The following is a 13,598-nucleotide window of genomic DNA, read 5'->3' on the forward strand; positions in this document are numbered from 1 at the left end:
AAATTATATATGTGTGTGTGTGTGTGCGTGCGCATGTGTGTGTGTCTGCGTGTGTACTGGAAAAACTCAACAACAACAAAAAAAAAAAAAATATATATATATATATATATATAAATAAAAACCTATATTAAAATATTTATATTAACTATAATAGTAAATCTGAAACAAAAATATATAAGATGTTTTTGTTATGTTACAGGTCAGTTTGACCCATTGAATTGTTGGAAAAACTTGTTCATAATGTTTTTCTTAAAAATGTTGAAAACTTTTTCATTTAGGAGCATGCAAAAGTGATGACACTTTTTCCTTAAAAAGTAACTAATTACGTTACTTAGTTACTTTTTATGAAAAGTAATGCGTTACATTACTTTTGTGTTACTTTTTAAATATGAGCAGGGCTTGATTGTTTTCATATAAAAAAAAAAAAATATATATATATATATATATATATATATATATATATATATATATATATATGAGAAGTTCTGTTTATAGCAAATGTAAAAGCCCTTTCACATCAAAAAGTGTAATGAATAAACCTCAGGCTGAAGGAAAAGTAAACTGATGTCTGTACAGTAGAACACAAGAGAAGAAGATTCAACACGCCTTCAAAAAAAACAAAAAAAACAATGAAGCACAATTGTTAGTTTATCTAAAGTCATTTTTGATTATTAGTATGGTTGAACTGGATCATCAAAGGTCAGCAGCAAAGACATTAGTTAATAAAATGAGATTAGATACATTTGTGTTATTTAACATATTTAATTATTGCAGGTTTACGTCACATTATGAGTTTGCATTTCACTGTTTTAATTCATTTCGATGAATACTAAATCTGTTTTTTGTTGTTGTTGTTGATGTTGTTGTTTTTTGGTGAGTGGGATGAATTAATGCACATTCACATTTAGTGTAGAACTACATCATGTTCACACAGAACACAACGCCTCTGTAGTTCAGATTAATCCCAGTATGGGGACAGGAGAGTTTCAGTTAATAAATGGGAAAACAAAGTAACTAGCGTTATTTTACTGAAAAGGTAACTCAGACATTTTCTTGTTAATTAAACAGTAATGCGTTACTTTACTAGTTACCTGAAAAAAGTAATCTGATTACGTTACTCACGTTACTTGTAATGCGTTACCCTCAACACTGTATATTTGTGTTTGTGTGTGTTCTACTTTGTTCAGTTCAGTTGAAGTGATTATGTTGTGTTTTTGTCGTTTTATTAAATTTTTAAATGTCTAATTAGTTTCATTTCATTTGTAATTTTAAGCTAAATTAAAATGAGAAATGTTGACATGTCAATCCGAAATTGATTTTATTTTATTTTTAAAAATCCATTTTATTTCACGTAATGAAAACGTATTTTACGGGTTTAGTTTTAGTTTCAGATTACTGTAATAACCATGTTTGGCTTGAACAGCTGTGTATAATGCCAGGTTCAGTGTATTTTGAAGGACTTTACGGTTACTATGGTAAAGACTTTGTAAATACGCACCACGCATGACAGAAAATTACAGCGCGCGCGCACACGCACAGAGAGAGACGCTTGTCAGTCGGTAGCCCGAGTTTAACGTTAGCTGCTGTATATTTGTGTTCACACGTTTTTCTGTGTTTTAGTGTCGTATTCAGTAGTTCGAGTGAGTGAGTGAAACCGGCTTCAACTTTCTGATTTCTGTCAGTGTTGAGGCCTGTGTGAGCACAAACACACGCCTACACGACTGAACTGACTTCACCATGGACAAAGTAAGTTCCTGCACTTAAAACTTCATCTTATTTTAACGTCAGAGCTGAATATCGTCTAAAATATCGAAGCCTGAACTGTATCGATGAGATTTGAGCCGCTTTCAGTTGACAAACTGCTTTGGTGATCGAGTTAGCATGCTAGCAGGCCGCTTCAGACTGTCTTAGATACACTTATATTACCGCAACAGCCTGAAATAAACACGTTAGCATGTTTGAATACGGTTATAAAACGTTTTTCGTTGTTACCAGGAGATTTGATGGTTGAGTGGTCTTTAAACCTCACACATGTCAGGTTTGAATGCTAATGTGTTAGCGCGTGTTAGCATACTGCGAAGCGCGAGCGAGACTTGCTGAAGCTTTCGTTCAGCGGTCACGACATGGATGTTTATTTCACTAGTGTTATTATGATTAAATACGATTTGAAAACTTTAATAAAGATCAAGCTGTACAAGTCCTACACACATCTTAAGTGGACTAGACTGGCAACGCCCAAAGGTTGACATGCAGCGTTTGAGTTTACTCTCAGCATACTTACAAATCAGATGCATTTCTTGAGATTTATTATTTAGATGTGCATTGATGATTTGTGTATTTTAATATTAGTTTACAACTCCTCTCCTGTCATTGATTGCTAGCTAAATGCGCCATGCTTTCCTGGCTGACTGCTTTAAATCTGTCAGATTTTGATTTTCTGGTCCCTTATGAGCAATTTTTCTGCTATGGTGTGTGATGATGCCTGTATGTAAATGCAGTATCTCTAGAGGTTAAAAGGAGGCTACAGTATTTTTTGTAAAAGACTATTTATGTTCACTGAATCATGTCTTTATTAAATTCAAGAATAAGAGAACAATGTGTATTTTCCCTGTAGATGAAGACCTGTCTGTTTTGGGCAAGCGTTTGATTTTAACCTCTTTTTTTTTTTTTTTTTTAAAGGCAGATTTCCTGAAAGGTCTACCTGTGTATAACAAGACGAACTTCAGCAGATTTCACGCTGACTCTGTATGTAAAGCATCGGTAAGGTTTGCTTTTTTACGGTGCTCTTTGTGAGCCATTAACATCATCTTTCTGAATATTCAGTGAGCATTTTCACTCCATGGCTGTGAATTATAGTGTCATGTTTTGTTGAAATCATTAACGGTCCATTTTTCTCTTGTCTTTCAGAACAGAAGGCCATCAGTATATCTGCCTACACGAGAGTATCCCTCTGAACAGAGTGAGTGCTTGTTGTACAAATGTAGAGCTGTATTACATAATTAAAAATAAATTTGTTGATCACACAGAATGCTAAGTTTTAGAGGTTTTCTCTCTCTTCACAGTCATCGTCACAGAGAAGACAAACATCCTTCTGCGTTATCTTCATCAACAGTGGGACAAAAAGGCAAGTGTTGGTCAAGCTCTCATTTGACAGAGCAACCACGTTAATAGATAAATCGACTCGTATCAAAAAACAAAATAAAGGAATAGAAATGCATAATAAAAAGAATGCATAACTGTATTCTAGGTGAACAGCCTCTTGTTCTACTCAGCTACTTGTAGAGGTTGGCTTTCCTGCTGGAAGAAACACAAATTAGTGCAATCTGGGACTAGATTGGAATGGCTGAGTGTGCAGGAAGTGGAAAAAAATAAATGACTTTTGGGACTCCTGCAAAGTAGAAATATCTAAAAAAATATATCAGTTATTCAAATTTGTTTTAAGGTACAGAACCATACTGAAACGGAAAAACCAGCGTAGATGACAAAATGTAAACATAGCGAGCGGGAAGAAATAACTAATTCTTAGCAGAAATCGTTCCTGCATAAACTACTAGCTATTGGAAAGATCATATACTCTATGTCTTGCAGAATGCAGCTAAAAAGCGAGAGCAGGAGCAAGCGGAAGGGGAAGGCGGCAGCCCAGCGCCTCCTCGCAAAATCGCCCGGACAGACAGCCAGGAGATGAACGAGGACTCCTAGAGGAACCCACCATCCAGCAGCACAAGAACGGACACAACAAGCCCAAACACCCGCACACCACACAGGAATCTCATCTCAGAAAGAAAGAAATGGAAGAACACTTCTCTTACAGTGTCCTTTTTTTTTATTTTATTTTACTGAGTGCTTCCTGATGCAGTCAGTGCCCTGTTCTGAACGTGTGTGTGTGTGGCGCGACGGGTTTCCACTGCCAGCTTTGACGATTCTGCTGAGCTCTGAACTTCGAGGGGGGGCGGGTACGGCGAAATTCAACAAGCACATAGGAATGAATGTCTGCTATGAAGATGTTTATGAAAATCGATTTGTTAGGACACTATTAATGCAGAGTAAAAGTTGAAAAACACCCTAGTAATCTCAGCTGTGAATTATCACACTTTCATGATGTACTCCGAAGACAGGCAGCACTCTTCAGCATTCAAAAAATTAAATCTTGGAAATTTACAGACATGTTTGGAAGATTTAGATGTAGTCTTGATAGAGCTACAGTCTTCCTAGCAGGTGCATACTTGTGCATGAATGCACTGTTGGGACTGTTTATCTGTTGTCACAGGTTGAGGATGATGTACTGGTGATGTAAAGAAATACAAATGTCATTCTCTTCCACTTCCCCTTTTGTCATGTAGGTTTGTAGTGCTGTGTTCGTTCCAGAATCATAAACGGATAACTTGCCTTCAGATGCCTGACTCCATCTATGATTGATCCTGAGCGCTGATTCACTTGCAGTCTGTTTGCCTTCTAAATATGATGGTGGGGTTTCCCCAGTTGGAATTTAATAGTGTCTCCCTTTTGTTTGGAGTTTTAGTTTAAGTTTGGAGTTCTGCGAATAAAGGTGCAGCGATGCAGCAGTTCCTCTCTTAACCTGCAGAGGACGTCGGTGAGCTGTGGTACAACAAACAGGAAGAGCTTTACACAGGAGGCTTACATTTCTCAGCCAGTGTGCTTTGAGTCCACAACATAGACTGTGGCTGCAGACATGATGTGAGGTTAAGTCAGCTGTTAAAACCCATTTCTGGCAAAGTGTGTTGTTTTTTTCTTGTTGAAAAGATTGAAATGTGTTGAAGCTATCGAGGTTGTTAATAAAACAATGCATGCAAAATGTTTTGGGTAAAGAAAGCTTTTAAAACCTCTTGAGGGGGAAGTGTGTAGAGAGCAGCCCATCTCGATTCTAAATCTGTCTGAAAGAGTTAGTTACTTTCCACAATTACTCCTGCATTTGTAAATAGTTGTTCTTATGAAGCCTTCCCAATTTCTGTTTGAAGTCAGTTTTTTTTTTTTTTTTTTTGAGTCAATAAAAATGCTATTAAAATGTTTTGTGTTGAGCCATATTGAATGCAGATTTTAAGGTATTTCTTAAACAAAAGCTAAGGCAATAGATGGTGGGTGTGCTAGCCAGTGCATGTTTTCAGTGAGGCTGTAACAGCATATGCTCAACAGGTGTAATCCGCTTTAATCTGGTTTCTTACTGTGGCCATGTAGATTTGGAAGATTGGGAGTGAATGAAAGCGAATAACAGTGTTGCTCTTTTAATTATTATTATTATTATAGGTTTAAATCTTTAAATTATCTGTAAAGTAATTTAATTACGTGGAAAGATATTCTATTTGGATTTAATTATTGGATTGAGGGTTGTAGATTACCAACCCACAGTTTCATTACACTGGGAAGAGAAGATACTGGAGTAAACAACCCAGCTATTTCATGTATCGGGAACATCGATAATCAGGTAAGCTTGGTATTGCACTGTACAGTATGAGAAGGAATGTGTTTGTCATCAAAACTGGAGGCAATTTATAAGGCCAAAGCCTTAAGTAAAGAAAAGGCTGTTCCGAGATTTGATACAACTAATTACAATCCTCTGAAAAATATTCACTTAATTATTTACATGTGATTTTTCTCTTGGCAGCTACGGTTAACAAAAAAAACTTCCATAATCTATTTTGATGCATAAGTATAGAATGTTACAAAGTAAACACCATGTTAATTTTGAATACAACAGTGAGCATTTGATTAGTTGCATCATAAAACCAGTGTTATTGTGACCTCTTACAATTAAAATCTAACCCCGTTATGAAGACCATATATATATAGTTTTTAAACCTTATTTTATTGCAAACTATTATTTCATAATCCTTGTAGGGAAATGTGAGGCACAATTAGTTTGCAATACGTGTTAAGATATATTAATAACTGCTATTTATTGTATTGATGTTAGTATATTGTCCGATAATGATTTTAACAAGATAAATGTTGGAGTTTTGCGTTTTTGGAAGGGAAACCTATATTTTGCACCCTGAAATAGAATATAATTCATGAAATGCTAGAAGGTGCCATAATTCTATGGTCCTATGAGAATGGCTAATATGCCTGACTGCAATGCACTATATTTGGTTGCACTATATAGGCTATACTTCTAACATCAAAAGACCTTAGATTAAACATCACCATACTGAACTATATATATAAATATATACTGGTCCTAGATCACGCAATTCTGTGTAGTTTTTGTAGACGTTTCGTTTACTAGTTAAACAATACTACAATCCATTGAACGCACTGTATTTCTATTGCTCACTGTCTCGTTTTTATTCATGTCAAAAGTTAAATATGGCGCTACTCTGACGTAAGTCTACATTGGCGGCAAATTCATGCTCTGGCACGCTTTTTGACAAGAGGTAGCTTGCACTTAACACGTGGATAATTGATATGCCAAACTCATGTGAGCCTATGTACTAAAGCACTGAATATTTGAGAACCCAAATGTGCTTCTTATTTCCACAGGTGTTCACTATGCTCACCAGCTTTGTGGATGGAATATTCTGTTGCTTTACAGGGAAGTCTACTAACGTTGTGGTCCCTATTGAGTCTTCCGAGCCCACCGATGGTTTTGAATTTGTTGAAGTAAAGCCAGGAAGGGTTCTGAGAGTTCGGCATATTATCCCAGACAGACCAGTGGTTGAGGAGCCAGGGACTGGGGAAGGGGGTACGGTCAGCTGCAAGCGCAAAATCTCAGTGTACCGAAATGGACAGCTTCTGATCGAGAACATCAATGAAGCCACCCCTCCAGAGTTGGTCCGCTATCAGAATGGAGACAGCACTGTGGATACAGATGTTTCCAATTGTGAGGCTCCCCCAGCAGCCCAGGCTTCTGAACCCACACCGGGGTCGGCGACCGCAGGACAGGCTACGGATATCATACCTGCACCTCAGCAGAATCTGCAACCAGTGCAGCGTAGACGGCGCAAACCCAAACGCTCCATTGTGATTGACTGCGAGCGGAAGATCACATGCTGCAAAGGTGCTCACCCTGATGTGGTCTTGTTTTTCATTCATGGAGTCGGGGGGTCATTGGATATCTGGGGAAGCCAACTGGACTACTTCTCCCAACTTGGTTACGAGGTCATTGCCCCAGACTTGGCTGGACATGGTGCAAGTTCAGCTCCTCAGATCCCCGCTGCCTATACCTTTTACGCTTTGGCTGAGGACGTTAGGATCATCTTCAAGCGATATGCAAAGAAGCGTAATATTTTAGTAGGACACTCTTATGGGTAAGGAAATGTATGCCTGATAAATGCAGATGCATTGCTTTACTTCTTTTAGCATTTTATTTTTTGTCTTGCAGTGTTTCGTTTTGTACCTTCTTGGCTCATGAGTATCCGGAACAAGTTCATAAAGTTGTGATGATTAACGGTGGAGGTCCTACAGCACTCGAGCCCAGTCTCTGCTCTGTTTTCAACTTGCCCACGTGTGTCCTTAATTTCCTGTCCCCGTGCCTCACCTGGAGCTTTCTCATGTAAGAATAATGGTCCAAAGGACACATTTGTCATTGCCTTGCCCTTTGCCAGCTTGAACAGGAGTGTCTATGTTTGGCAACTACCTTGTTCATTTAATTTAATAGTTTTAACAAAATCCTGGAATAGGCCTATACTACACAGATTTTTGTCCCGATTAATAGTCCTGTAAAATGTCCTGTAAAGGTGTTTGATAAGGCTTGTGGCTAAACACAGTGGGGCAGGTGGGGCCTCAGGAACAGATTTTCTATTAAATGTGTCAACTCAAACCTGTAGACTGGCTCTTGAGTTTCGCAATTAGCAAGCTGTAAATTGGGGTAAAAATCTGAGTATAGTGTATTCCAGCCTTTTAGTTGCAGTTACTGAAACTTATATCCCACATTTCTCCTTGCCTTGTTCTTTGCCAGCTTGATCATGATGAGTATCTGTCTGCCAATAACAGTAGTTCTTAACTAATAAAAGATGCCTTTTTTGTCTTCAAGGGCTGGATTTGCCCATCAGGGAACGAGAGAAAAGAAACTACTAAAAGAGAACAATGCCTTCAACGTGTCTTCCTTCGTTCTACGGTCCATGATGAGTGGACAGTACTGGCCGGAGGGAGACGAGGTTTACCATGCTGAAATCACAGTGCCTGTTCTGCTGGTTCACGGCATGTACGACAAGTTTGTACCAGTACAAGAGGACCAACGTATGGCAGAGGTACAGTCATTTTACATTCCAAGCTTAGAATCTTGTCCATTTAGTTCTTAATGTGGCTCTTTCCTCCTGGGGTTTCTCTGAACGTTTCAGCAGCACCACAAATTTTGGCGCACAATTATATTTACTGTGTTGCTTTCTTGTTAGATCCTATTGCTGGGGTTCCTGAAGATCATAGACGATGGAAGTCACATGGTCATGATGGAGTGCCCTGACGTAGTTAATACTCTCTTACATGAATTCTTCCTATGGCAGCCAGCAACCGCCTCAAAACCCAAGCAGGAATCAGCCCCCACAAAGACCACTACTACCAAACCTCCAGAGGACACAAGACCAAAAACCGCCCCAAAGTTACCCTCCGAATTTCAACCAGACTTGACAAGACCAACAACTGCACCCAAAAGCATTCATACTGGGACAGAGGCTTACAGTGGACATCAGATCTAAGGTTGTGAAATAGCTGGTCTACCAATTAACAAGTGATGGTATACATTTAAAGTGTTCAATTTGCTCTGCTCTTCCATGTGAACCAAATGTAATGGAAATGTTTGAATGTAGGATGTCATTGTATATTTACAAGTTGGTGTATGACTGCAGGAAACACATTAAAGGAACAGCTCAGATGGATGTTTGTCCCAGAGCAGAATGGGTTTTACTTCCTTTCGAGTTATAAGATTACCCCTTGATGTTTTTTTAATATAAATACCAAAACGCAAGCCCATTCAACTAAATTATTTGTATTCTCTGGGATATGTAAATGGGATAAGACGTGCAATGATATTGTCATCCCAAGTGTGATAAGCTTGAAATGAAATATTCAAAATTCTGTAATTTAAGACTTACTGGAAGCATTTACTGTAAATAGATGATCTATTGTATGTATTTATTTCAGGCTGTTACTAGCCTTTATTTTATTTGACCGATATCAAATGTCCATTTCTGAGTTATTCAGTGGCAGTAAACAAAAGAATATAGTTCTGGCCATGTAAAAGCATTTTTTTAAACATTAGTTTAGTCTTTTACTGTTTAAAGTATTCTAGCCCTGTCTTTGAAATAGTTTAAAAGGTGGTCGAAAATAAAAAGCTTGATCTTCTTCTGCCTCACATTCTTAAATATTACCCACTAACCAGTTCATATACTTTTAATATGAAGCACAAATACTGACATTGATAGGCTATTGACAGGTTTTATGGTCCATTTAGGTACCTTTTAAGAACCAAGTGGTGAAAAAAAATGACAAACATAATCTGGAAACATTTTTTGCATTAATAAGACTTTTCAACTGATATCCATTACTTCCCAATGCATCACTATAAATATATAGAAGTTCATCAATTTTCTCAGACTTGAGGATGTGTAGATATTTCGGTTGGAAAAAATATATATATTTTTTGTTATGCATGTAATATTTAATATGACTATGTATACAAGACTTTAAGGTCTTTTATACATATTTTGTAAAACGGTGGGAAGTCGTGGCCTAATGGTTAGAGAGTCAGACTCCCAATCGAAAGGTTGAGGGTTCGAGTCCAGGAATTGTGGGTGGGGGGAGTGCATGTACAGTTCTCTCTCCACCTTCAATACCACAACTTAGGTGCCCTTGAGCAAGGCATCGCGCCGCAGCATAAATGGCTGCCCACTGCTCTGTGTGTGTGCACTTCGGATGGGTTAAATGCAGAGCACAAATTCTGAGTGTGGGTCACCATTTAAAACATCAGGTGCATGAAATAGAAATTTAATTAGCATCATAAAATAAGAAGTTCAATCATTATTATAAAAAAGTAAACATTTAAGACTCATTTTCAAATATTGTAAAACTTGAAGACAAAAATTTTTTTTTTTGTCAAGCAAGACGAGCTTTTATATAAAGAGAGACAAAGTCAGAGGCTGTTTTGGAGGCTTTTATTTACACGCTCTGCTTTCTACTTCAGAGGAATAAAGCGGGAAGAATGAGTGGCTCCAATACCTGGACGACCGTGTTTAACAGGCTTGTATGTGATGGAGAACTCTCCAAGGTAATGACCAATCATCTCAGGCTGAAAAGAGAAAATTACATCAAAAATCACTGCATATTCATACTTTAATAAAAACACATCAGCCATATTTAAAAGGCTTAGTGGGACACAGAGTCCTTGGCCTTGCAGCAAAGCCACAAAAAGCAGCACTGACACATAAGCATTTTAACCGCAAGCCTCATCGCTCTACCTTGATTTCAACCTGGTTGAAGGTCTTGCCGTTGTACACGCCGACCATGGATCCAACCATCTCCGGCAGGATGACCATGTCTCTCAGGTGAGTCTTCACCACCTCTGGTTTCTCCATAGGAGGTGCCTCCTTCTTGGCCTTGCGGAGACGCTTGAGGAGAGACTGCTGCTTCCTCCTGAGGCCGCGGTTCAGTCTCCTCCTCTGTCTGGCGCAGTAGAGCTGCATCAGCTGCTCACTGAGGAACACACACATACACAGGCTTAATCAACATTTCTACACAAGAAGCATCAGATCACTCGACAAAACCTTCATTCACAAGGTCACCTTAAGCTAGACTGTTTATATTCTGTACATAAGCTACTTAATACTGTATATAGCAACTCCACTGTACATTATGCAAATCATAGCTTCAATTATTCTGTACTTATATGTATATAAAACTATATTCTTGCAATTCTGGTTAGATGCTAACTGCTTTTCATTAGCTCTGCACTTGTACTCTGCATAATGACGATAAAGTTTAATCTAAACTAAAGTTCAGGTTACAATAATGAAATGAATGTTTGTTTTTTTCCCAAGTTAAAAGAATGTAAGAGCGAATCCACATTTAATTGCTTCAGATCGGTCACAAAAAAAAAAAAAAGAACTAAGCTGGGATAGAGGGAAATATTAAATTATAATAGATTTTTTAAATTTGCATTATAAATTTGTAATACGACATTTATGTGTCTACAAATTAATCACATTCACTGCAAAACACTCCTAGCATTTTATAGTGTCCCGAAACAATCCCGATGCTTTTATTTATATGAAACTTGAACAAATATCTGTCAATAGGGAATGAATTTTATTTTTTGACCCACTGGCAAACATTTAGTTTTTTTTGCTTCTCGTGAAAACAAGTCAAATATACTGATTAAAACCGGTTAACTGTCACTCACATTTTTGAAGTGCATGATCCAAACCTAAATTTGTATAATTCATGACAAAACATTGTAACATGATTTTGAGGTACTATTTCCACGGTAATGCATTGTTTGAATTTAAAATGGGTTTCAAAGAATTAATTGAGATTTTAAGTTTTCAAGTGATATCATTTCTGATGATTTCTAAAGTGTGATAAAGAAAAAGGCAACAAAGACTTTTTCGACAAAGGTCAGAACTCCTGTTATGATGTAGGTTTTTGAGATGCACTTTTATAAAAAAGATTGGTAAAATATCTATTTAGGAATCTTAAACCTTTCCAACGATATATATAGTTTGTCATGATTAGATTAGGATTAAATAGTAATATAGTGAAGTAAACGTAGAGGGCCCACTGAGGGGCCAGGTGGCAGTTAACAGGTTAATACCTTTTTTGCACTGGATTCAGATGATAATGCATAAGTTATTTCTATATTCTAGTGGCTTGGATAAGGAATGGTGATCTGCTGCAACCAAGTTGTATTTCACATTTTAAAGTATTGCTAACAGACACGCGTTACATAAACTTGTTTAGTATCTGGCCACCACTTAAAAAGTCCACCATTTACCTTCATTAAAACCCAGTTATATGAGAGGTTTGACTCACTAGGACATGTCCAGCAGCTGGTCCAGATCCACACCTCTGTAGGTGAACTTCCTGAAGGTGCGCTTCTTCTTCTGCTCTGCGTCCGCCTGAGAAACAAAACACAGAAACCATAAACAGGCCTTTACCTCACTCGCAGCTTGTGGAATAATAAATAAACGGCGAGTAATAAAATAAATACAGTCATACTTGATTCCACGTTAAAGAAACGCAGAAACCTAAGAATAAACGTGAGAATCCATCGCGCTTGATTTAGAACAGCAACGCTAGCTGCTAATCTAACGAACATCTATATAAACATTCGTTCCAGGCGACAAATAATGGCTTGGAAACGTGCTTTAACTCTTAAAGACGCTTTATTCATATTTTCTACTCTGATATGCTTCATATTTGAAGTAGATTCGACTGGATTGTTATAGTTTTGTTATACACAAAATAGACGTGAACTTACCATGTCGAGAGACTCCCGGAAAAGGAAGACTGTATGAGAGACGCGGTAATATCGCGAGAGTTCGGGGAATGATTAGTAAGTCGCCCACTAGCGGAGAGGAGGAGGAAATATTTATTTTAAATTGCGAGGTTTTATTGAGAAATTTAACGAGTCAAGTCGGTGTTTATTTATTTTGTCTTATGATATACAGAGTGTGAACGAAAATTGAGTGTAATCTCATTCAGTATTTGTAAATCTCCCATGATATATGTCTTTCTGTGTTAATGTTCAAAGCATTGATTAAAAAAAAGAATATTTATATAAAAGTATTTAATTAACTGGTTTAAATAAAGCACTAAATGCACTGTGGTACTGTATAGGTCAGTAGGTTTTTCTTTTGGTAAAGGAATTAAGGATGCATTAAATGAAACAAAATGACAGTAAACAGACATTTATAAAAATACACACACACACACACACACATATATTTCAAATAAGTGCTTTTGTTTTAAACTTTTTCATCAACCGATCCTGAAAAACTAATCATGGTTTCCACAAAAGTATTAAAAAAAACTTATGATTTAGCTTAACTTTCCTCCTACTAGCCTTTATATATTATAGGCTATATATTTACACTGTGTACTGTAGTTTAAAGATAATTATGCATTCTGCATTAATGGTCTCATATTGTGAAAATACATACAATATGCATACTTAATTTTACAAACTGTGAAGACTGGAGTTATGACTTTTCAATTCACCTTTGATCACAGGAATAAATGTATAATATATTCACACATATATTTTACTTTTACATGGTACAGTTTTAGGATTTCTGGTACATGCACTATATGTTTATATATAAACATATTCATTACATATGCCTTGATGAAAATCTAAGAATATATTTATATAAATATTATATGTTGTTTTTGGAAATTGAAATGAAATATATTTAATGCTGCAAACCCAGTAAACCCAAAAAAGGAGTTTAAAACACCTCATACATCCAGGAAATGTTAAATGTGAACTGTAATATATTTACAGTAATATAATACTGGGATGACGACATACCATACAAAACCGTGGACATTGCACTTCTTTTAATATTTGACAAGTGCATGTTGAAACTGACAGATGGAAAGTCTTGCATTCGTGTAAATTGAAAAGCAATTAAAACATCCCCTCAATGAAT

General features: G+C 37.0%; 3 protein-coding genes across 4 annotated transcripts; 2 read left to right on the top strand and 1 right to left on the bottom strand.

The window, feature by feature from the left end:
- Nucleotides 1-1,492: 1,492 nt before the first annotated feature.
- On the top strand, nt 1,493-4,391 carry dda1 (DET1 and DDB1 associated 1). The gene is made up of 5 exons (XM_052569428.1): nt 1,493-1,746; nt 2,680-2,760; nt 2,908-2,959; nt 3,063-3,124; nt 3,589-4,391. Exons 1-5 carry the CDS (start codon nt 1,738-1,740, stop codon nt 3,697-3,699), a joined length of 315 nt encoding a protein of 104 aa, XP_052425388.1. The 5' UTR covers nt 1,493-1,737; the 3' UTR covers nt 3,700-4,391.
- Nucleotides 4,392-5,009: 618 nt separating this feature from the next.
- On the top strand, nt 5,010-9,294 carry LOC127968305 (protein ABHD8-like). Of its 2 annotated transcripts, XM_052569421.1 has the most exons (5): nt 5,010-5,440; nt 6,496-7,262; nt 7,337-7,507; nt 7,988-8,204; nt 8,349-9,294. In XM_052569421.1, exons 2-5 carry the CDS (start codon nt 6,505-6,507, stop codon nt 8,646-8,648), a joined length of 1,446 nt encoding a protein of 481 aa, XP_052425381.1. In that variant the 5' UTR covers nt 5,010-5,440; nt 6,496-6,504; the 3' UTR covers nt 8,649-9,294. The 2 variants fall into 2 exon arrangements, with proteins under 2 accessions (XP_052425381.1, XP_052425380.1); XM_052569420.1 differs by lacking the exon at nt 5,010-5,440 and having other exon boundaries at nt 6,475-7,262.
- A 794-nt stretch (nt 9,295-10,088) lies between these two features.
- LOC127968307 (40S ribosomal protein S15) lies at nt 10,089-12,499 on the bottom strand. The gene is made up of 4 exons (XM_052569427.1): nt 12,425-12,499; nt 11,977-12,062; nt 10,407-10,641; nt 10,089-10,237 (listed from the first exon to the last, which is right to left on the bottom strand). The coding sequence occupies exons 1-4, from the start codon at nt 12,425-12,427 to the stop codon at nt 10,124-10,126; spliced, it is 438 nt and encodes a 145-aa protein (XP_052425387.1). The 5' UTR covers nt 12,428-12,499; the 3' UTR covers nt 10,089-10,123.
- Nucleotides 12,500-13,598: the final 1,099 nt, after the last annotated feature.

The sequence above is a fragment of the Carassius gibelio genome, chromosome B11 (assembly GCF_023724105.1).
Source record: "Carassius gibelio isolate Cgi1373 ecotype wild population from Czech Republic chromosome B11, carGib1.2-hapl.c, whole genome shotgun sequence".
NCBI classification, from domain to species: Eukaryota; Metazoa; Chordata; class Actinopteri; order Cypriniformes; family Cyprinidae; genus Carassius; species Carassius gibelio.

Excerpts from the sequence above, each read along its gene's own strand:
- dda1 (XM_052569428.1), top strand. Across the intron at positions 2,960-3,062 it reads AGAGTATCCCTCTGAACAGA|TCATCGTCACAGAGAAGACA; the intron begins GTGAGTGCTTGT and ends CTCTCTTCACAG. Across the intron at positions 3,125-3,588 it reads ATCAACAGTGGGACAAAAAG|AATGCAGCTAAAAAGCGAGA; the intron begins GCAAGTGTTGGT and ends TATGTCTTGCAG.
- LOC127968305 (XM_052569420.1), top strand. The coding sequence starts at position 6,475 with ATGTGCTTCTTATTTCCACAGGTGTTCACTATGCTCACCAGCTTTGTG. Across the intron at positions 7,508-7,987 it reads CTCACCTGGAGCTTTCTCAT|GGCTGGATTTGCCCATCAGG; the intron begins GTAAGAATAATG and ends TTTGTCTTCAAG. Across the intron at positions 8,205-8,348 it reads AGGACCAACGTATGGCAGAG|ATCCTATTGCTGGGGTTCCT; the intron begins GTACAGTCATTT and ends CTTTCTTGTTAG.
- LOC127968307 (XM_052569427.1), bottom strand. Across the intron at positions 10,642-11,976 it reads CAGCTGCTGGACATGTCCTA|TGAGCAGCTGATGCAGCTCT; the intron begins GTGAGTCAAACC and ends TGTGTTCCTCAG. Across the intron at positions 10,238-10,406 it reads TCAACCAGGTTGAAATCAAG|CCTGAGATGATTGGTCATTA; the intron begins GTAGAGCGATGA and ends TTCTCTTTTCAG.